Raw genomic sequence first — 21679 nt, 5'->3', positions numbered from 1 at the left:
GTTTGTTTGTTTGTGTCAATAAACACCGGCAGCATCTCAGCAGTCGACGCGGGCAGAGGTGAAGCCACGGTCAGCCTTTCGGGCAGCTAACGGTACATTAAACTACGGAAGAAAAGCCCGCTAACACGAGCTGATCAGTACCACAACCCCCCCCCCCCCCCCGTTCACAGCCACGCGCACACAACGACGCACTGGTGCAGGTGCGGATTGAATAAGGCCTGTTGTTTCTACGCCGGGCCGGTGTGATGTCATCAGGGGGTGAGCTAGCTAGCAGCTAACGCTAGCTTCCCTCCCTCCATCCTTGATCAATGTCACTTTAATAAAATATATAACTCGTCGCCCCCTCGGTCCTTCAACACCGCGTGTTTGTGGATGCAGACTGGCGGTGTTTTGGGTAAAACCGGTGCGTTCACAAGCGTTAAAAAGGAAATCTAGACTCACCTTACTGTGTTTACCACTATGTCATTTTGACAGTCCGTCAGCGATAGAGTGCCCTGAAGGAAACTGGAGCAACAGGATAAAGGTTCCGTTTGAACGTTTGAACAAATTATGTATTTTAATGTTAGACACTTATTGATAACAATGAATGCATTCATGAAGTACGTGTGAGGCAATACATGAATTAAAATTGCAATAGATATATACACGGAAAAGACCAATACGTGTTGAACTAATATTAAACTATAATTAAAATTATATGTAAAAAGCATGACAATTGTTTACATTTTATTTGCTGGAATCAGGTCACAATTATATTGGGTTTTTTTCAATTTGTATTTCCTCTTCTCTGGGAAAAACCTTCATCAATAAAACATAAGAGAAAAATAAATTGTGAAAAGAGATTTTTTGGAAGTTTTGTTTGGCAAAGTGTCAATTTGATTATTCCAAATATCAAAAAATGATTAATGACCAGTATCCTGAGAAATATCATTACCACTTTCCATAAACCCATTTGAAAAAAACCCAAGTCGGGCCTCCTCTTCTTCATCCTTTTTCTGAATGCTCTTTGTCTGAATTTACCTCAAAAGTTCTCTTCAGTGAAGGAGAGGCGGGACAGGCCACCCTAATGGGGAGTTACTCTCCCAGCAGCGTTTAAAAAAAAAGCAAATAAGTGAGTAAAAGCAAATAAATGAAGATTTTACCCTGTGATGTAACGTTAATTAACAATTAACAATTTCTACATGGGCAAATAGGTTTTTCCTCATTGTTAAATGGAGAAAAATGTCTTACATTTTACACTATACGTGTCCATTTAGCATTTGTAATTTGACAGGCCATAATTTTGACATAAGAAAAGGCATAAATGGTCAGTATTGGTGGTTATGACTGACTCCACTGTCTTTAATGCAGTGTGTAGCTGCTTGCGAGCTACAGAAATCCTTTTAGGCTAAGTGCCTTTGCCTGGGTATAGATGGATGCAACAAATACGCTTCAGCTTTAGGAATAAGACCATCTCTGTCCACAAGGCTCCATCATTTTCCATCTAACATCAATATACCCCCCCCCCCCCCTTGAATCATGCACTCTCTGTCCTATCTTGCCTATTTCCTTCTTTATTTTGATCATCTTCTAGTGATGACTAAATTATGATTAGATTTAAGGATGTGCAGTGCTTTCATCTGTCTAGCACATTGTTTAATACTGCCCCCTCTAACCCCTCTCGAACCACAACCCCCGACCCCCCAGACACACAAGAAACAATGGCCATCTACCCCGACTCACTCACTTGCTATTGAAGAGCAGAGTGGCTGCTTGGTTCCCATGGAAACACTGCATGTAAGTGTGGGTTTTCCGCAAATGTTTCTCCATCTCTGAGATTGAGTTTAACGTGCATACACACAAAAAGACACATACATATATGCAAATAACCTCTAACGCTGCTGCATTTTAAATCTGCATATGAGTCGAGACGTTTATACCAACAAGCAATAACTGTTTCACTTTTTAGTGACTAGCCTGTTTTTTGTCAATTTCTCAGCATTTTCCTGTTGAGCTGCAGTGGGAGAATAATAACATAAAGAGGTAACGATGTAAAGAGACTTTGTATCTGGAAACGCACAAATTTCATTGGTCCAACTTGAACAACTGAACCCCCACGCAGGCGCCAGCTAAAGTTTGGAATACATTTTTGCTTGACACATCCGGCGTGTAGTTGTTCTTGGCTGCACCCTCTTTTTTTGTGTTTTGCCCGAGAAAAAAAGCATGACGACAGTCAAGAACTAAGATTCCGGATTAAAGGCTTCAGAACCACCAAAATATTGGTGCTGTCACAAGTAACCAAGGCTTTGCCCATTATGGCTTTCTGTCAATGGACAAAGACAACGTACAGATTGATTGATTACTGTAGAGGAACAACTTTTCATGGTACCTGAGCCAGGACTTATTTCAACGTGCTTTAACAAACAGACATGAGAACTTTCCCTGTGAAACGGGACGACCCGTTGAGACTCTGATACATCATCGATGGTGTTTAAACAGGCGTGACCCCTCATGACAGAACAGCAACAATGTAATCGCCTCTAATCACTCAATATTTAAAGTACATAAAGTGAATACGTGTGCTACTTACTTTCAAAACACTGGTTTCGGTCCGGGCCGCAGAACAATCGCTAGAATCTAGAAGCCTTTGGTAAGGGGCAAGAGGTGCACTGGGAACCTGGATCAGTTTGAAGTGGATTTGCTTTCTGACTGGAACGGTAAGTGGAAGAAGAACGGCAGCTGTTGTCCTGTTTGTTCTAATGTTTCAGTGGAGCAGAGCTTTCAGAAAATCCTCTGACAACACATTTTAGGGAGAATAATGTTTGACACGAAAACAGCAATTTAAGATTGATGTAGAGACGTATAGACATGAGTGTGTGTGTGTGTGTGTTCAGGCCCGGCACCACGCGGATCATTCACACCAAATGATCGCAGCCTCTCACTGGCAGCCATCTCTTTCCCCAGACCAGATCCAATTACCGGGGACAATAGAAAGCAGCTCCAGGCTCGGGACTCCATCGGCTCCACCGCGCTGCTGCTCCCTGCTCCGAGACTCCTGCTGGAGCCCTAATCATGTCGAGGGTCCACGAGGGCCACACAGCGCACCTGTAGACGGACACAAGCACAAAGAGCAACACAAATACGAACCCACATCAAGGGGCAATGCAAACCAATGAAACACACCAACATGTACAAGTGCAACAGTCGACAAAAATACAAATAGGAGCATATAAATAAACTGATGCAATAATTAGAAACACAGAGAAGCAAATCAACGGCCATTCAAAAAAACAAATGAGAGCACTTATAAACACTGATACAAACATGTAAGCACGACTGCGGCTATTACTAACATGCTAAATTCAATTGTTCAATATACTGTATGTTCCATCTCATTCAGTGGAAGGCACGCACACAGACACGCACACACTGTACAGCATCACCGGATCAAATAGTCAACGGCTCCATCTAGTGGCACAAACATGAAACAACAATAGTTTGTTCTAAATCCACCAGAAAAAACTCAGGAATCCTCTTGACAAACCTTTTAGAAGTCACAATTATCATTCATTTGTTTTGTATATCCATAATAAAATTGTCCTACACAACCCTATCTTTTAGGCTAAGTGCATGTGGAAGGAGCTGTAGAGGGAGCAGATATTTTCCATTCAACAAACGTTATATCATAGCCGTTGGCTACTGGACCTACTGGACCAGTTTTCCTCATTAATAACTAGCTTGTCCCTCTTGTTTTCTTTGTTTTGGAATTGGCACATCTGATTGATATGAATTTATAATTCCCAGTATTGCAGCAAGGTGAAATTATGTAGTCCCCAGTTTTATTAACATTAAATTGTTAGATGCAATTTTGTCTATATATGTAACCTCCTTACACTAAAAAAATGCAAAAATTCTAACAATAGAGTGATAAAAAGGGGAGTGACAGAACAGATAAATCGACCATTGCTTATCACACATTTGTAACATGTAAGAACCCTCATGGTTGGCACGACGGAGACATTTGGCCTACGGGCTAAAAACTTTAAATGAGTTCGTATTTATTTTATAAAGTTTCAAATCATTTTGTATAATAGAAAGGATGTTGCTGAGAGTTTTATTTTGAAAGTTACAGCCGGAAACTGTATGATTGAATCACCTGACTGTGACGTTCGTTTCTGAGGCAACATGGCCGCCGCCGGCAGAATGAGCGTTGACGGAGGAGATATGATGCGCTATGCTGAATATTCTCCTAAAACCGACGCTAGGAGCGACGCAGATATAGACAGACGTCTGGCAAGTACCTTCTTTTATGTGCTAGGCCGTCGTGGAGTGAAGTAAACTAAACTGGGCTGGTTTGTACCTGCCAACGTGTGTGTTACGTAACCTCAATGACCGCTACCGGCCCGTCGGCTGCTGCTGTGTTAACTACCGTTAAGTTACCGTTAGTAAACTTTGAATAACTAACGAGCTACTGAAGCCCGTTTGACATCGGGTAGCTTGGTGTTTTACCGATGAACGATAATACGACGTTACGTTACGTTTTATCGTTTGGTAAACGGTAATACTGTTAGTATTTAAACTGTAGCTAACGTTCCAGAATGAATGCCTTTCGAACATCGATTCAGGTAAACCGAATATTTCATATTACTCTCATTCCTACCAATGTCCTGCAACGTTAACTAGTTAACTAGCTGGCATCAGCTAACATTGCTTCACGTTACTTTGTTTGAGCTCCAGTACCAGTCGAAAGTTTGGACACACCTTCTCATTAAATAGTTTTTCTTTATTTGAATAATTTCTACATTTTACATTATTGACATTAACACTACAATGGAACGCGTATGATGTGGTAAGCAAAAGAATACTCCACAAAGCAGAGTGTTTTATATTTCATAGCTTCAAAGTAGCCACCTTTTAGGTCTTGGTCTTCTTCCAATCAGCTTCATTGAAGAGGTCACCTGGGATTAACACGTGTGCCTGTCCAGAGTTAATTTGTGGATTTTCTTGCGTTCTCAATGTGTTTGAGACCATCATTTGTGTGGTGCAGAGGTTCTATACAGTGATTGGACCTATTTCACTACAGTTCTAATCCACGTTATGGAAAGAACCACTTGACTAGCTAAAGAAAAAACAGTCCATTACTTTGAGACAGGAAGGTCCGTCAATCTGGATGCCTCCATACGTAATGCTGCCCTCATTGGATGCTCACCTTGTGGTACACCTTAGTGGAGTGATTAATGTTGTAAAAGTACTGTCCTCACAGGAATTGATTAGAAATACGCCTTTTGGAAAATGATATTGTGGTGTCTTCATGACTTTACATTAGCTGCACAATCCTCCTTGATCTAAAGTACATACAACTTAATTTGACATTACACAATTAAGATGTTTAAGTCACTACATTCAAAGCATCATTGTAAAGTGATTAAAAGGACTAAATGGAGATCCTGAGCCTTATGAAGAAATGGCAGAATTTTTTTTAAATCTAGATAGGCTATGTATTGACACGTTGTCCTCACTTATTACTGCTTTAAGTTCTCATTAAAGTATACAAGTTGTTTGGAGCACTTTTTTATCCACAGATAATCCCAGAAACAACTACTGACAAACAGTTTTCAGTCAGCCAGTATTTTAGTTTTCTTTGTCTCTCCCTTCACATATTCATGAACCTGTGTTTTGTCGTCAGGGAGGGACTCTGATCGCAGTCGGTCTCGGTGTTGCTGCTGCAGGTTTTGCCGGTAAAAGAATAGTTTGATATATACTTTCACTTATTGCTAAACCTGTAAATTACTTCATCTAATAAGATTTTTAAGTGAGATTTTCTATAGCGCTTGCCGCTCACTTGATATAGATGTATATGTATGTTAATCCACAGGCCGCTATGCATTCCAGCTGTGGAAGCCTCTGGGGCAGGTCTTCTCTGAAACCGTCAGGAAGATGCCCTCATCGGTGAGTCATTCTTTCTCCCTCTGTTCATCTGACGAAATGTTCAGTTCCCACATCTATTCCTGCTTTGTTGTTGTAGATATTTTGAGGAAGAAATTGAGAATCAAAGCTCTAATCATGTTCGGTCTCCACAGGCTTTCTCGCCATATTACAAAGGAGGTTTTGAGCAAAAGATGTCCAAGCGAGAGGCCAGCCTTGTTCTTGGCATCAGGTAATCGGATCTGTTTTGGTTTATATTTCGTTAATGTGATCTGCAAGTGTGTGAGATCAGAACAACGCGATGACTGCTCACATAGACCTATTAGTTTCTTTTCCTGTTTCCAGCCCCGTCACCACTAAGGCCAAGGTACGCGACGCCCATCGGAGGATCATGGTCCTGAACCATCCAGACAAGGGTGAGCTTTAACTGTGACCATCAGGGGAGAAAAGCATTGTCTATAAGGAGGCCCAGTGGAATCAATCATACATCTGCCCTAATGTTGGATGTTTGTGTACAGGTGGGTCTCCATATCTGGCCGCTAAGATCAATGAGGCCAAAGACCTTTTCGACAAGGAGAACCGCAGATGACCTGCACCCACTCGGGCTGCTGGAGGCAACGGTCTTTTCAACGTCACTTCATTGTAACTTATAACTGTCAGAGGGAAGGATCTTCAAATGACTTGACCTATTCCCATAAACTCCTATCTAATAGATTAGGTATTCAAGTTTAAATGTATTTAAGGAGCGGGACCATGTCGCGTTAAAATAATTCCATGTTTGAGCAGTTGGTGAAACTTTTTTTTTAAATATAATTATAATAAAGTTATTTGAAAACATCAGTTGGTTGAGAGAGAGCTTCAGACAAAAAGAAATCCTCACACAGAGCAACTTTCAAAAAGCTTCTTTATTTAGAGGAGGATGTCATATGTATATATATTATCGGACAAAGAGCAAGACGCAGGATAGAACAATGACACGTACAGCAGCAGCAGTTATTGGTCAAAAACACCAACCATTCACGGCAAGTTTCTTAACAAAAGTAAAAATAATTTAAAAGGAATCTTTTTATGATGTCAGTCTGAATCGGAGGAAAGCGGCACCAGTTAGATGTTGACGTCATGAAGGCAGCGGGCTTATTTAGAACAACAGAGTAGTCAGCTTCTGGGTCCTCTGAAGACATTTAGCATCATGGAAACCATAACGTTACATCTACAAGTCCCACACACCATTTCAAGGGAGGAGTCATTTGGTCACAGCGTTTAATCCCTGCTCTAATCATTTTACATACTTTGCCAAACTAAAGCAACTTATTCAATTACTGTATCCTCAGGGGATCCTCATCCTTCGGTCGTGGAAGTCAAGTTAATGTGTTGTCCCAGCATCTCTGAGGAAAGGGGGACCTTTCCCAAATGACTTGCGTGACTCGCTATCAATGTAGATCTTTTACTTCTAACTATTTGCATGTTTTTTCGTGTTGCTCTTTGGGACTTGTCTCTACAAGTTGCTACACTTATTTTTACATGTGATTCAGACTGGAGCGCTTTGTGTCCATCCCAAATGCCCGTTGAGGCTGCACACCTGATCTGTGAAGCCGCTCTTCGGTTACATCCCAACGGGGGACAAGGAAGCAAGAAAGACAGGAACCATGGTAACATGGAAGCTCCACTTAGGTAAACAGGCATGCTGGGGAAGAGGAGTTGCTTTTAGCTGTACATTAGTTTTTTTTTTTTCCACAGTCAATCAGTCATCAACAGAGTATCCGGACATAGTAACGTTAAGAATTCCAGCATTTTACAGTTCTACTGGATGGCATAGCAGCAGAAGACCAGTTAGAGGGCGCTTTTGTTCCAGAGCGCACGGCCGTGAAGCACTCTCACTTGCTGCTGATCGGATCCCATCAGACATGTTTCCCCTCTGTAGGACGGGTAAGCATTGAGGCTGATGGAAAATGTAGTCTTAATGTAAAGAAGGACCAGTGAGAGCAAAGCGACGATGGAAGTCAATCAGCAGTCCTGCGTGGCCCTCTCCAGGTCTTCGTCCTGACGCCCCTCCTCCTCCTCATCTTGCTCCTCTTTCTCGCTCAGTTCCTCGCCGATCACGTCGAGCCGCGCCTCCTGCCCATTTAGCATCTCCTCCTCCTCCTCGTCATTATGAAGCTCCACCTCCTGCAGCTGCAGCCGTCTCTCCTCCACCAGCAGGAGACGCTCCCTGACGGCCTCAGCCGCCGCCGCTGTGTCGCTGGGACTCCCGAAGAACTGCTCGGTCCTGAAAGCACGAGGATTCCAGTTAGGGGTTTGTTTCATATGAAGTATGTGTGACATGGGGACCCACTTCCTGAGTGCACAAAAAACGTGCGACTGCTTGAAAGCAGCTGCAATCGAGATCACGTGACTACTAGTAGTGGCACAACACAGAAAGCATTCAGCTACCAGGGCGCCGGGCTTTAAGTAGCTTTAAGCCAGAGATCGTATCAAAGGAAGGAAGCCCATCGGTTTGTGGACTGCCGTTTTGAAACCTCGGGTTCTGTGAATTTATCAGATCGTTATTTTGCAATCGATGGACAGAAGTAACAGCTAATGTTGCCCTGATGTGTTTGGTAAAGTTCACTATATCATTAAAACAAAAGGTGAACATGTGAATGTCGGCCACCTGGATATAAAAAAAAAAAATCAAGTATTGAGGTTTTAAAAAGATGATGAAACTGCCAGCTGGATGTCATCTTGAGAGCGGCAATTAGGAATGTGGTTGGTTTGTAAGTAGCTCCTGTGTGTGTGTACCCACCCATCAGGGAAGACAACAGGCAAGGTCAGTCTGTCCAGCAGAGTTTTCCCACAAGAGTCGACTTCATCCAGAAACTCAGGGTCCACGCATTCTTGCTGTAATACCTGAAACCCATTCAAAAGGACACTTTCAGCGCCTGTGCAGCTACAGCGGGCGACATGTCTGCCCGTGGCGTTCTCTCTCTCTCTCTCTCTCTCGCTCACCCTCTCGGCGGCGGTGTGGAAGCTCAGGGCGAGCTCCAGCCTCTGCTGCCTCTCCTCGGAGCTGACGCTGAACTGCTTCCAGACCCGGTTGAGTCTGGGCAGAGTGTCTCCGGACGAGCGCGTGGTGCAGCGCAGGGACTGGCAGAGGACGACGGTGGCCTGCAGCAGCTGGCGGCCGTAGTCGTACGTGCTCTGCAAGAAGAGAGCCACCACGTTCAGCCTCAGCTTGTCCCCTCCCGGAGTGGACGCTTTGTCATCTATTGTGGGAGCGCACTACGAGTTGTCTCACCTGAGCGACGTCCACGAACTTCCTGTGTTTGTCCGACATGGTCCTGGTCTCCAGAGAGTCGTCGCCCAGTCTGACGTGGGTCTTCAACAAGGCGTCCAACAGCTCGCCAAGCCACTCTACGGCCTGAACACACACATACAGAGAATTATCTCATCAACGCAGGAAGTATTGTAGTGTGTGTTGTCGTCGTTTTTGTGTCCTACCTGTAAAGCGTCTTCTTCACATTTGAACAGTTGGACCATTTGTAGCATCTTCAGCCTCCTCACGTCCACCATGTCCTCACACCTGCAAACAAACACACACAAATAGTGTCACGAGCCAGTATCGCCCCCCCCCTAAAAGCTGCAATGCCCATTATGTCATCAGCATGAAAGATTGGGGCAATGAAGTGTTTCACCTGCAGTGGAGTTAAAAACCTAAACTTAATCCAATTATTGGAGCCAAAAAAGTTCATCCTTTGGTGATCGGGACATTTGTTGAAAATCTGAGCAGTTAGTTGTAACTGTCTTAGTTTGAGCCACATTAACATTGTGAAAAAGTCTTATCTTATGACTCCCGGGACCCCAACAGATGGGGAGGAAGAAGTGAGCTGCTGCAGTTCAGCGCTGAACAAAGATTTGATGTAAAGAGTTGCTCCCTCCTGACCTCAGCTTTGGAAAAGGCGGCACAAAGAGGCTACCTCTGCTTGCGGAGCTGCATCTCCTCCATCACGGTGTGGACCTGCTGAGAGCCGTCCTGCTGCTCCCCGGCTGGACTCTCCTCCCCCTCGTCCGGGGGCCACGCCGGCTGGGTGCACATCTGTTCCATTAACAGCGCCCCCTTCTGACGCAGAGAAGCCAGGCCGGTCTCTTCGCGGACAGGCGTCGGCACACACACACACGGACACACTTTGATTAACGTGGACGCCATCGGTCCAGAGGGCGAGCTTTGTGACGGGCGGAGCACGCACCGACAGTCTGCAGCTTCTCCTCCAGCAGCTTGAGGTTTTGTTGAATGGAGGCTCCGTCAGCTGGAGCCACGTCGGCGCAGAGCATGCCGAGCAGCCCGTCCAGCTGCTGGGACAACTGCAGAGGCAGAGGCGGGGCTTTAATGGCTCAGAACCAACCGCTTTTATCCAAAGCGACTTACATTGCATTCTAAACACGTGGTTTTACATTCTTGGCCCCTCCTGCCCGATGAGCAGTTGGGGGTTGGGTGTCTTGCTCAGGGATTACACACAGATTACTCTTGTGCCACTTGATCCACATTCGGACCCATCACGGAAAGTTCTGGTTTTAGTTTTGTGGAAAGACCATCATGTGAACCACCAGTCCGGGGCTGTTACCAGTCCGAACATCAAGCACAGCCAGCAGCACTGTACAGAGTGTGTGTGTGTGTGTGTGTGTGTGTGTGTACCTCCTGCGCGGTGCTGTGGAAGCCCTGCGCCGCCTGCAGGACGTTCTGTCGGCCCTCCAGCTGAGCGGCCTGCTGGTAGCAGACCTCGCTCAGCTGCTGCTGCAGCGCCTTCAGCTCCGCCACCTCCTCATCCTCGCCGCCACTGAGCAAGGCAGAGATCTGCTGGTTCAGCTCCACGTAGACCGCGAACCACTCCTGCACAGGACACGACACCACGCAGAACTGAAAACGCACTTAGCGGAGAACCCAACTACAACCTCTCAGCTGTTACACAATGATTCATTTAAATGAAAGATCCTAAAGGTCGTTGTTGGATTTTTTTCTTGAATGTAGGGTTTAACCTCTCCAACAAATGGAAATGCTCCTTTAACATGTGTTGTTTCTGTAAGTCAGACAACAACAATTAAGATTGTAAAAAGTTTCAGCCAACTGGTTTATTTTACCAGGATGTTCCCGTTGAGATTGAAAGTCAAGACGTAACATGAGAGGCTCCACAAAGAGACTTTCAGTGACTTTTTGTTGTGCTGCTGGTGACATCACTCCGTTAAACCCAAACATGAAAGTGACATGTGAAATGCATTAGCAGTGGGTTTGTTTCTGGTCGACCTTCTTCACAGTCAAACAGCAGGCTGGAAGCATCAAAGAGAACGCTCCTCAGATCTGTATTTAGCCCCAAACCCAAAATTTAGTTCATCAATGTGCTTGTCACATGATTACACGTGTGTGTGTGTGTGTGTTGCATTACACTGTGCTGGCTCTCGATCTCCTCGTGTTTCTGCTGCAGAGCCTGAGCTGCTCTCATCGAGTCCCCGATGGCCTTCTGAGTCTTCAACAGCTCTGAGCCTGGACCCTGCAGCCAGGTGACCACCTGATATGAAGAGGGAGAGGAAACACTTCAGAGATCTGCTGCACAGGGGGATCGTGAGAGGGGCTGGTCCCAGTATTCTTCTGCCCGTAGTTGGAGGCCTTTTTGGAAACCAGGGCCCAGAAACTGAACCACCTCATTGGACATCATATCTTCGAGTCGACCACCAGGGGGCTCCCAGCCTCCACTACTATTCTCTGAGGTGGGGGATCATACCGACCTCATGAATGAAGTTATGAATTTAATCAATTCCAAAAATTCAGCATTGTACTTTCACCAAGTTTGGAGGAGACACAAGAAACGCATCTTAAAACAGGAAGGTCAAAATCAAAGCAGCAGAGGAGGAAACTCCCCCAAAATGCAACTCTTCCAATAGACCCCGTCGGCCGGGTAAATGCCCGCACTATTTAAACATGGAAAAGCAAGCGCCTCGTTTAGAAGTGGCGCCATGTGTACATTCTCTAACAATATCTCTAAAAATAATTCCATTCCATCCGTGTCTCACATGGGAGTTGAGGTTAACATATTCCCCACAGGACGACACTGTGCCCAACAACGGCCATCCAGATGTGTGCGTATCATGATTTAATTGTATTTATCAGGTCAGTGACGCCTTACAGAGCAAACACGCACACCCAGACAGACAGTTGGATCCAGAAGTAGGCCACCCGCCCCCCTCCCGCCCCAACCTCAAATCCTCCAGGCTAGCGACCGGCATGGTGCGGTTCCCATGGCAACCTTTGGGCTCATCTCCAAGCCCCCCCCCGGCGGCTGCAAGAACGAACACCAGTAGCCGCGGCGGAGTCTACTTCTACAGAAGCACAGCTAACGGATTCTGTTTCTAAGGGTCAGAGGTCAAAGATCGGATGACAAAAGAATCAGGGCAAGAGACTTTTAAAGACAAGGAGGCTGCTGCACCATGTATATAGGATACATTGGCAAGTGATAAATAGGCCAGACACACAGGGGAGTGCTAGTCTGGTTCCTGCTAAAAGGTTTCAAACAATTCCACCTACCGTTAAGTATCTGCCATGTTTAAAAAAAAAAAAAAAAGACAAATCAACCTTGAAAATGAGGGAAAAAAAAAACGAGACACTTTGGCCGATATGTGAAACAAAATAGCATCGACATGTGATTTAAAAATGGAGACCGGGGTTACCTGCATGACCTTGGCGTGGATCTCGTCCAGCTGGGTGCGCTTGTTTCGCTGCCTGCAGAGCTCCTGGTATCTGGTGTACTGCTCCCTGAGGGAGTCCAGCAGCTTCATCACTTGAGGCTGAGCCAGCAGCTCCTCCTCCATCGGACACCAGGCTGGCCCTGGAGGTCAGAGGTCAGTGAGGGGGACAGGCAGGGACGCACTGCAGGGGGGGGGGGAGGGGGTGGTAGTCCATGACATCCCCCCCCCCCATCTTTGGGTCTGATCGCACATTAAAAAGTCTGAGAAGAGGTCTGAGAGATTCAGATCAGTGAGGTATCACACTTCCAGCAGTTTACGCAGTAGACTCTTCCACTCAATGACATCATTGAAGTGTCCATCGACAACAGCTGAGAGACAGTCATTTGCACAAACCAATAGAAAAAGACATTCATTCATTCTCCTCCTCACCTCCCTGCCCCCCGCCTCCCTCGGAGTCGTTGAAGCGCCGCTGCTGCAGCTCCGAAAGCAGCTCATGACCTGCGGGGCAGACGAACGGACGCTTTCAGAAGAGCGGCGATAGCGTGTCAGTGTTTGTCTGCGCGCTGCAGAGGGAGGAGGGTGGCACCACAAACAAAGACCCCCTTTCACCTCCGGGCAGACACAGGCCCGCTCAGTGCAGTGAGCGGGGGCCATCGACGCCTCCGTCCTTGGCGTCCATTGAGCCGCGGCCCCGAACGAGCAGCCAGAGCCTGCCTACCCTCACCGTCATGGAGAGCGAGGCCCACTCGCAATCCGGCACCAGCAACTAATCCCCTTTTAACCCCCGAGGCCATTTTATTCTATGATGTATTTCACAAGAACGGGCAAAAAATGGAATCTATATATACAACTTGGAGGCTCTATGTGCATATATATAGATATCTCTATATATATATATATAGCAGTCTGTTGGTCTCAGTCGAGTCAATCATGGCTTGTTGGTTTTGCTTAGAGTGCAGATGTCATGTGATCTGGTTGAAGCCATAGGTTTATTCGGGGCCAGACGTAAAACGAGCCGAGGAGAGTCGATTTCTTTGGTTGCCTTCACTGACAGAAGCCTTTCTCTCACACACGAGTCAGTTAGCTGAACATCTTGCTTCTGGCTGTGACAATTGGTATCTTTTAAGTGACAACTTAAAGAAAACATGGAATTTCCATCCCGCTGATATGTTTTAGGCTTTAATATATATTTGCATTTGTTTGTGTAAATTGTACTGCAAATAGTTTACAGATCGGTCATTTCGATGTCCCATAGGTCTTGGTCTCATATGGTTTTCCACACTTCTTTCAAATTTCCCTTAATAAATCATCCATGCGTGAGCTGGATTGGAAGGTGTGACTGCTTGGATGCACGATTCTTTCAGTCACTACACACAAGTCAGGACTACAAGCGAGAGTAGATGTGTGCTCGGCTTGTTATTTGTACTGTATGAGCTTTTCTTTTTGCACTGTATTCTGAGGGGTAATGTTCTTTTACAAGAGAAGAATCTCCTAAAAAAATAAACAATTTTTGTATCTTCTTTGCTGCCAGGAAACAGTAATTAACTCTGTGCTTTTTAAAGGTTCACAAATATATATTTAAACAGCCAGATGTCTTTTTGCTTAATGTGATTATTGTTCCTGTTTATTCTGCCAAGTAAAAAATCCCTTCCTAAAGCGTTTTAAATGTGATCAGAATAAAAACACTGTGCTGTTTTTTGCTACTATTTTCTTTTTTGGGGGGGTGGTCCAAAATGACCCTTTGTGTTTCCTTGGATGCTGCAGTGGTCTTAAAACATGAGGCTTACGGGTCTGAAAGGGGCTGAAAGGAGAGCGCAGGATATTTACCGGTCTGAAGGACAGTCTCCGGGTCGAAGGAGGGCAAGAGGGCGCAGTCAGCTGATCTGCAGAGGACAGAGGGACACGCAGCTCTTCATCTGTCTACCGCTGGAACACGTGTGTGTGTGTGTGTGTGTGTGCGCGCGCATACTTCTCCTTGCTCTCCGCGCTGCCCTTATCGCCGTCGTTGATCATCAACAGCTCGTCCAGCAGCGACGTCGACTCCCTGGTGAACTTCTCAAAAACCTGCAGCGAATCAAACAAACGTCCATGAACGGGCTGAGACGTGCAGCCAGGTCACCATAGCAACAACCTTTCACCTTTTGCATGTCAAAAAAAAAATGTCATACAGAGGAATGATAATGAAATTCTCACCAGTCTCTTGTTGAGCCAGTCGTTGTGGTCGTAGTCCAGACTTCCGCCAAAATCGTCCGTCAGCTGACAGGGTTCAATGTATCGGGTCAGCTTATTGGCCGACACCAGGATCACCTGACAGGAAGCACAGGCAGCAGTCCACTTCAAATGTGAAACAAACAGGAACCCAGGCCCCACAACCCCCCATCACCAACGCAGCAGGAGAGAGCTCACAACGCGATGACATTTCACTTCAGTGGAATTCTTATTCAATTCCACATCTAAAAGGGTTTGGAATAATGCAGCATGTGTCACATGAGCTGTGAAAGCCAGGAGGTCTGAAGGAAAATGAAGAACGAGTTGTTGAAAATGACGAACTAAGCCACAGACTAACAACACTTCAAAAATAGACGAAAGAATCAAGAGTCATTTCCAGGTTCCAGGCATCATCTCTGCTCCTCTATAGATGTACACAAGGAGCCAGTCCTCCTCCACGAGCCTCCCCAGAAGAGACAAACCACTCCAAATCGGGAGATAGAGAGCTAGTCCCCTGATCGGAATCAGGTTTTATCAAAAGATCGTCTATTAACCTGAGCTTAAAATATCACGGTTTACCGATATTTGAGAACATTAAAGAATGAACGTGGACGGTCGGGAGGCTCCCAGCTGTCGCTGCAGCAGATGCTGTCCGAGAAATTTGACTCTCCTCAGTGTGTGTTTATTTAAATGGGAGGTCAGACTCCAGAGCAGCTGTCCGACACCATCCCCCCCCCCCCCCCCCCCCCTCCACCCCACTGTGTGACATACACACACACTCTCCATAGTTTAGATGAGTCACATTTCAACACGGTCACCGGAACCTCTGTCCCAGCAGCTGTGTGAGTGTGTATCAAAGTCACAGATCTAAATGAGAGGTTATTTAGGAAACACTTCAGTCCTTCAACCATTGAAATGTTAACAAGCCCAATCTCTCATGCCGGAGCGTCTTTGACTGACGCACTAAATGTCTCTTATGAGCGGCAACTTAATACACACCCACCAACTTGCTTCGGTTACCGTGGCAACAACTATGGGGCCAACATGGGTGCAGAAATCTGGGTCACAGCAACCACTAATTTCTGTCAGTAAAACCATCCGTTTTAATAGAGAGGGAGTTTTACAATGCAATTACAATGTGCGCTCGCACACACACACCTAGCCAAACACAGCCTTTTATAACATTTATATTTATTTGCATTTGATGCAGAAAATAAGTATTTGAACCCCCAAGCAAACAGAAAGAATTCTGGCTCCCAAAAGACCAGTCATGTGCCCTAAAAGCACACAGATTAGTCCTCATTAGGCCTAACAATGTAGCCCTGATCTCAATAGGTGGTGCGTATAAAAGAATCCTTTCCAAAGAATCACACTTCACACCTTAAACCTCACCACCATGGGCAAGACCAAAGAGTTGTCCAAGGAGGTCAGAGACAAAATTGTCACTCAACTGTTGGTGCAATTATCCGCAAATGGATTCAACATCAAACAACGGTCAATCGCCCTCGGTCTGGGGGGCTCCACGTGAGATCTCGTCTCGTGCAGCACCTGGGATCATCAGAGAGGTGCGGAATAACCCCGGAACTACACGGGGGAGGGGGAAGCTTGCCGAGTGCGACTCCAAGAACAGCATCCCCACCGGCGAGCACGGCGGTGCAAACGTCAAGCTCAGGGGCCGTTTCCCAAAGCACACGGCCAAGGCAGCAAAGGAGTGGCTCAAGAAGAAGCCCATCGAGGCCATAGAGTGGTCCTATAGCCCGTCTCCGGACCCTAATCCACCATGGAGAATCTGTGGAGGGAGCGGACGCTTCGCGTTGCCTCGCGACAGCCACACAACCTGAAGGATTTGGAGAGGATCTGCAAAGGGGAGTGGACCAAAATTCCTCCTGTCTGACGTCTGCTTTGCAACCAGAGGAATCTTTTGCTTGGGGGGGGGGGTTCAAATACTTATTTTCTGCGTCAAATGCAAATTCAGTCAGAAATGTTATAAAATGCAGTTTTCTGGATTTTTCTCACTGTTAAAATACACCTACCATTATAATCATATATCATAGATAATCATAGATCACACATTACTTGCGAAATCGGCAGGGGTTCAAATACTTACTCGGGACAAGTGGTGATAAGCTGTACATGTGTATATAAACCTAATTTCTTCCACTGTGCTCCCTTAAAACATGGCAACACATGAAATGGTTGTTGTGATGTTTATATTTGGACAAAAGTGGGGGGGCCAGCTAGCAGTCGCTGTCTCTGCAGTGGCGCCACTGGTGTGGTCACTAAATGACAGAGTTGGTCCCTCTGTTGCTTTTTTAATTTTTTTTTAATGACAAACTGTCTCTCTGCAACGTTTCAGTGGGTAAAGCCAAAATTGGAAAAACACAAGCAGAAACCTCGCGTGGTTCGGAAACCTTCAGGTCAGGGAAGCCCCATGTGACCGGTCCCACGGAGAGGAAAACACCAACATGACAACTTCAGGGTCGACCGACGACCTCGTGGAAACTCACCTCGAAGCCTAAGCGGTCTTTCTCCTTCCAGAAGCAGAAGTGCGTGACCTTCTTGTCCCAGAATTCATCTGGCTTCACCACACACACCAGCGACACCTCGGCAGGAATCACATTCTGAAACGGCACCGGGAGCATAAACCGTACTGGTCTGTTTCACAGTGCCGCTTGCGTTGGGGATCCAGAGGCTCGTACCTGCAACATGAGCACCACGGTCTTCACGATGTTCCACTGAGACTTCCGCCCGTCCACGATCACGGTGAAGCCCCGAGCCTTACACTTCTGACTGAGAGGGAGAGAGAGAGAGGGGGGGGGGGATCATGTTGTAAGACAGGTGTATCATCCGAGCTGTGGACACAGACTGTCGCGTTCGTGTCCCAAAACCAGAAGTCAGCTCGCAGTGGAGATGCTGTTTGATTTCTTGGCCCAAATACAAGAACATGTTTGTTCTGGATATTATATAATATAATATTGAGGTCATATGGTGGCGACCCCTGCTGTGGAGGCAGCAGCCTTCCAGTGGGATTTAGGTCTGTGGGCTGGGTTTGGTGATTGAAGGCACCTGGGCCCGGTGCCCGGAGATAAAAAAAAAAAAAAACAACCCAATGTTCATTCAGTCTCTTCTCTGTCGTGCAGCCGCCGTGGTTTTTCGTTGTCTCATCTTAAATAAAGAACACGTTAAACCGCTTTTTAACAGTGCAACTCCAATCTTGCCATGGGCCCAAAGAGCCAGGTCGTGACCCTGTCCATCCGATAGTGTAGCGGAACAAACGGAGTGAGGCCTTATGGGATGACTGTCGCCTTGACGCGGCTTGCCTTACGACGCCCCGTTTGACCTCCGGGAATTTCAAACAGCGCGAGTTGTGAGTTGTGGACGACATCAACTCCTGACAAGTGACGACGAGCTGGAAGCATCGGACAACATCTTTACTGCAGCAATAAAACAGGGAGTAAATCACTTGTCCAGCTGCCAAACAAGGTTGTTTAAAGAGTCAGAGAAAAGGTTTGATCGAAATGAAAGCGACTCAAAAACCAAAAAAACACATTAAGCTTTAAAGGCAGTAGTTCGTGTTGATTGTTTTATCTCAGATGAGAAATGTCATCCCGGATTGGAACTAATCTCGGGAAAACCTTCGGGACCAGATCAATCTGAGAGAGTTTGTTTATCTTCACAAACATCTGTTGGAAAAGGAGGGCTTATGGAATAATCCGGGTCGTGTGATGTCCGGGCCACTGCCAGCTGTAATAAACCGAGATCATCCTTTAAAGCACAGCTCAACGTGCTGGATTCAGACGCAGCCTGGACCCAGGATGCAAAGGCCCGGCATCTCCTCCAACATACCTGGGGATGCTGAGCAGGTAGTCAAGTGTGGCGCTGAGCTCCTCCATGCTGGTCTGATCTGAACTGAGAGGGATGGTCAGGATCAGACCACTGCGCCGGTCTTTGCCCCCTGAGGAGAGATAGATCCGCAGATTACTGACCGAAGTGCTTCTAAACTGAGATTAGAAATCGTCACACGTACACATGTTTGAGTGTGTTTTACCTGACAGAAAGGCAAGTTTCTTCTTAAGGATGGGGAGCATGTTGGTTGCCTCCACTGTAACGTTTGACATCTGTGGACAGATACAAACAACTGATTTAAATTTCTACCGTAATATGAAATTCACAATATGTTCACTGAAACTGCTTTTGGTCGCCGTATGACACTGGTCTACCAATCAGAAATCTTGGTCAGTCCACATGCTCACACATCTTATACCCTATAGCCCACAATCATAGTCCAGATGTTTAGACACTAGTCTACATCTTCACATCCTAGTCTACATGCTTTTACACACTAGTCCACATGGTCAGACACTAGTCCACATGGTCAGTCACTAGTGCACATACTTAGTCATTAGTCCACATGGTCAGTCACTAGTGCACATACTTAGTCATTAGACAACATGGTCATTTACTAGTCCACATGGTCAGTCACTAGTCCACATGGTCAGTCACTAGTGCACATACTTAGTCATTAGTCCACATAGTCAGTCACTAGTGCACATACTTAGTCATTAGTCCACATGGTCATTTACTAGTCCACATGGTCAGTCACTAGTCCACATGGTCAGTCACTAGTCCACATGGTCAGTCACTAGTCCACATGGTCAGTCACTAGTGCAAATACTTAGTCATTAGTACACATGGTCAGTCACTAGTGCACATACTTAGTCATTAGTCCACATAGTCAGTCACTAGTGCACATACTTAGTCATTAGTACACATGGTCAGTCATTTAGTCCACATGGTCAGTCACTAGTCCACATGGTCAGTCACTAGTCCACATGGTCAGTCACTAGTCCACATGGTCAGTCACTAGTCCACATGGTCAGTCACTAGTGCACATACTTAGTCATTAGTACACATGGTCAGTCACTAGTGCACATACTTAGTCATTAGTCCACATAGTCAGTCACTAGTGCACATACTTAGTCATTAGTCCACATGGTCAGTCACTAGTGCACATACTTAGTCATTAGTCCACATAGTCAGTCACTAGTGCACATACTTAGTCATTAGTCCACATAGTCAGTCACTAGTCCACATACTTAGTCATTAGTCCACATGGTCAGTCACTAGTCCACATGGTCAGTCACTAGTCCACATGGTCAGTCACTAGTGCACATACTTAGTCATTAGTCCACATAGTCAGTCACTAGTGCACATACTTAGTCATTAGTCCACATGGTCAGTCACTAGTGCACATACTTAGTCATTAGTACACATGGTCAGTCACTAGTGCACATACTTAGTCATTAGTCCACAGTCACTAGTGCACATACTTAGTCATTAGTACACATGGTCAGTCATTTAGTCCACATGGTCAGTCACTAGTGCACATACTTAGTCATTAGTCCACATGGTCAGTCACTAGTGCACATACTTAGTCATTAGTACACATGGTCAGTCACTAGTGCACATACTTAGTCATTAGTCCACAGTCACTAGTGCACATACTTAGTCATTAGTACACATGGTCAGTCATTTAGTCCACATGGTCAGTCACTAGTGCACATACTTAGTCATTAGTACACATGGTCAGATCCCGATCAGTACAGTGATTTTATTTGGTTTGTTCCATCGGGAAATGTATAGAAGGGTGGCACGTGCTGACACACACACACACAAACTGTAGGTTTGTCAACACTGACACATCTGTGTCAGGTCCAACCTTCTCTCCGCTATTTGATGGTTTATCTTTTCATTGTTGATTTTATTACCTTTGAAAAGAGGCAGACTAGTTTGTTAAATATTTGACATGCATTAATACTAAACCATACCATGTCAGTGTTGGGCATCTAATCTTTAGTTATTATGTGTATGGCCCTCATGTTAGCATCGTTTGTTTTTCTTATCATTCTTTATTGCTATAATGACATAATAAAGAGTTGAGTTAACAGATAAAACATTTTTTCCTGAAGAGTAACTTTAATTGTTGCTATTTCAGTGATGAGTGTATACATTTCATGAAGAACCAAACTCCAAATAAGACATCAAGTTTCCGGGTCTTTTAAGGTTTACTTTTATTGGGTTAGTATTGTTTTGTATTGTATAGTCCATTATTTCTCAGGGCTGTTGTTACATCGCCATTGGCCGCTTCATCAGTGGTAATAAATGAGTCTGGGCACTGCAGCACCAGCCAGCCTTCACCCTCCTCCTCCTCCTCCTCCTCAGGCTGCCTGCGGCCTGGCTGCAGCGGCAGGACGGCCCGGAACGGCTCGGTTTGGTTCGGCTCTCGGCCCACAGACACAATGACCTACATTCAGCGGCTGCAGGCTGCTGCGGCTGTACCTCCCTCACCTCCGCCTCAATACACACGCAGCATCGACAACTTGGAGATCGATCAACAATAAGTATCGATCGGGCGGCTGTTCTTACCTTCCAGTCAAATCTGCAGCATTATCCTGTCCTGATTTCGTCTCCCTGGTCTCTTGCTCTCCTCCCGTGTCTCTGCTGGTCCTGCAGCTCTTCCTCTCCTCCTCTTCCTCCCGTTTCTCCTCTTGGACGCGGTAGTCAGCGGATATTCTGCTTTCCATCAAACACTGAAGATCCCAGTTCGCTCTCCGTTAGCTTTGGACAACAGTCAAACACACGGCGAGCAGGCGGTGGAGCTCGCGGCTCTGCGCAGCCTCAGTGAAGCCCAATAAAATGTTACAACTTCCGGTACAGCAACCTTCCAAATAAAAGCCCAGAGGAGCAGTGGATTATCATGTTTTCTGGATTAGCTGGAGGACTAATTGAAAATCATGCGTTTTATCTAGTGGGCTTTTAAATTACATATATTATACATATTTAGACTGGTTGACGG

At 45.8% G+C, this 21679-nt stretch overlaps 3 protein-coding genes across 4 annotated transcripts in view; 1 reads left to right on the top strand and 2 right to left on the bottom strand.

The window, feature by feature from the left end:
- Nucleotides 1–507, bottom strand: part of plekhm3 (pleckstrin homology domain containing, family M, member 3) — a 31559-nt gene extending 31052 nt beyond the window's left edge. Inside the window, exon 1 of the mRNA XM_037488837.2 lies at nucleotides 442–507. The gene's annotated coding sequence lies outside the window, so the exon portion shown is untranslated. The remainder of the gene's footprint in view (nucleotides 1–441) is intronic.
- A 3607-nt stretch (nucleotides 508–4114) lies between these two features.
- dnajc15 (DnaJ (Hsp40) homolog, subfamily C, member 15) lies at nucleotides 4115–6744 on the top strand. Of its 2 annotated transcripts, XM_037488580.2 has the most exons (7): nucleotides 4115–4272; nucleotides 5666–5717; nucleotides 5855–5928; nucleotides 6060–6136; nucleotides 6250–6320; nucleotides 6423–6503; nucleotides 6534–6744. In XM_037488580.2, the coding sequence occupies exons 1-6, from the start codon at nucleotides 4165–4167 to the stop codon at nucleotides 6491–6493; spliced, it is 453 nt and encodes a 150-aa protein (XP_037344477.1). In that variant the 5' UTR covers nucleotides 4115–4164; the 3' UTR covers nucleotides 6494–6503; nucleotides 6534–6744. The 2 variants fall into 2 exon arrangements, with proteins under 2 accessions (XP_037344477.1, XP_037344479.1); XM_037488582.2 differs by lacking the exon at nucleotides 4115–4272 and adding an exon at nucleotides 4487–4604 and having other exon boundaries at nucleotides 6423–6744.
- Nucleotides 6745–6791: 47 nt separating this feature from the next.
- Nucleotides 6792–21528, bottom strand: sestd1 (SEC14 and spectrin domains 1). Its single transcript, XM_037488579.2, has 19 exons — nucleotides 21250–21528; nucleotides 18872–18941; nucleotides 18670–18778; nucleotides 17523–17613; nucleotides 17331–17444; nucleotides 14809–14922; nucleotides 14585–14679; nucleotides 14443–14498; nucleotides 13045–13113; nucleotides 12598–12755; nucleotides 11319–11441; nucleotides 10574–10768; nucleotides 10128–10242; nucleotides 9858–10026; nucleotides 9382–9463; nucleotides 9179–9301; nucleotides 8890–9081; nucleotides 8687–8790; nucleotides 6792–8170 (listed from the first exon to the last, which is right to left on the bottom strand). Exons 2-19 carry the CDS (start codon nucleotides 18939–18941, stop codon nucleotides 7909–7911), a joined length of 2241 nt encoding a protein of 746 aa, XP_037344476.2. The 5' UTR covers nucleotides 21250–21528; the 3' UTR covers nucleotides 6792–7908.
- Between the last annotated feature and the right edge of the window lie 151 nt (nucleotides 21529–21679).

This window comes from Pungitius pungitius, chromosome 10 (assembly GCF_949316345.1).
Source record: "Pungitius pungitius chromosome 10, fPunPun2.1, whole genome shotgun sequence".
In the NCBI taxonomy this organism is placed as follows: Eukaryota; Metazoa; Chordata; class Actinopteri; order Perciformes; family Gasterosteidae; genus Pungitius; species Pungitius pungitius.
This window is presented reverse-complemented; position numbering and strand designations above follow the sequence as displayed.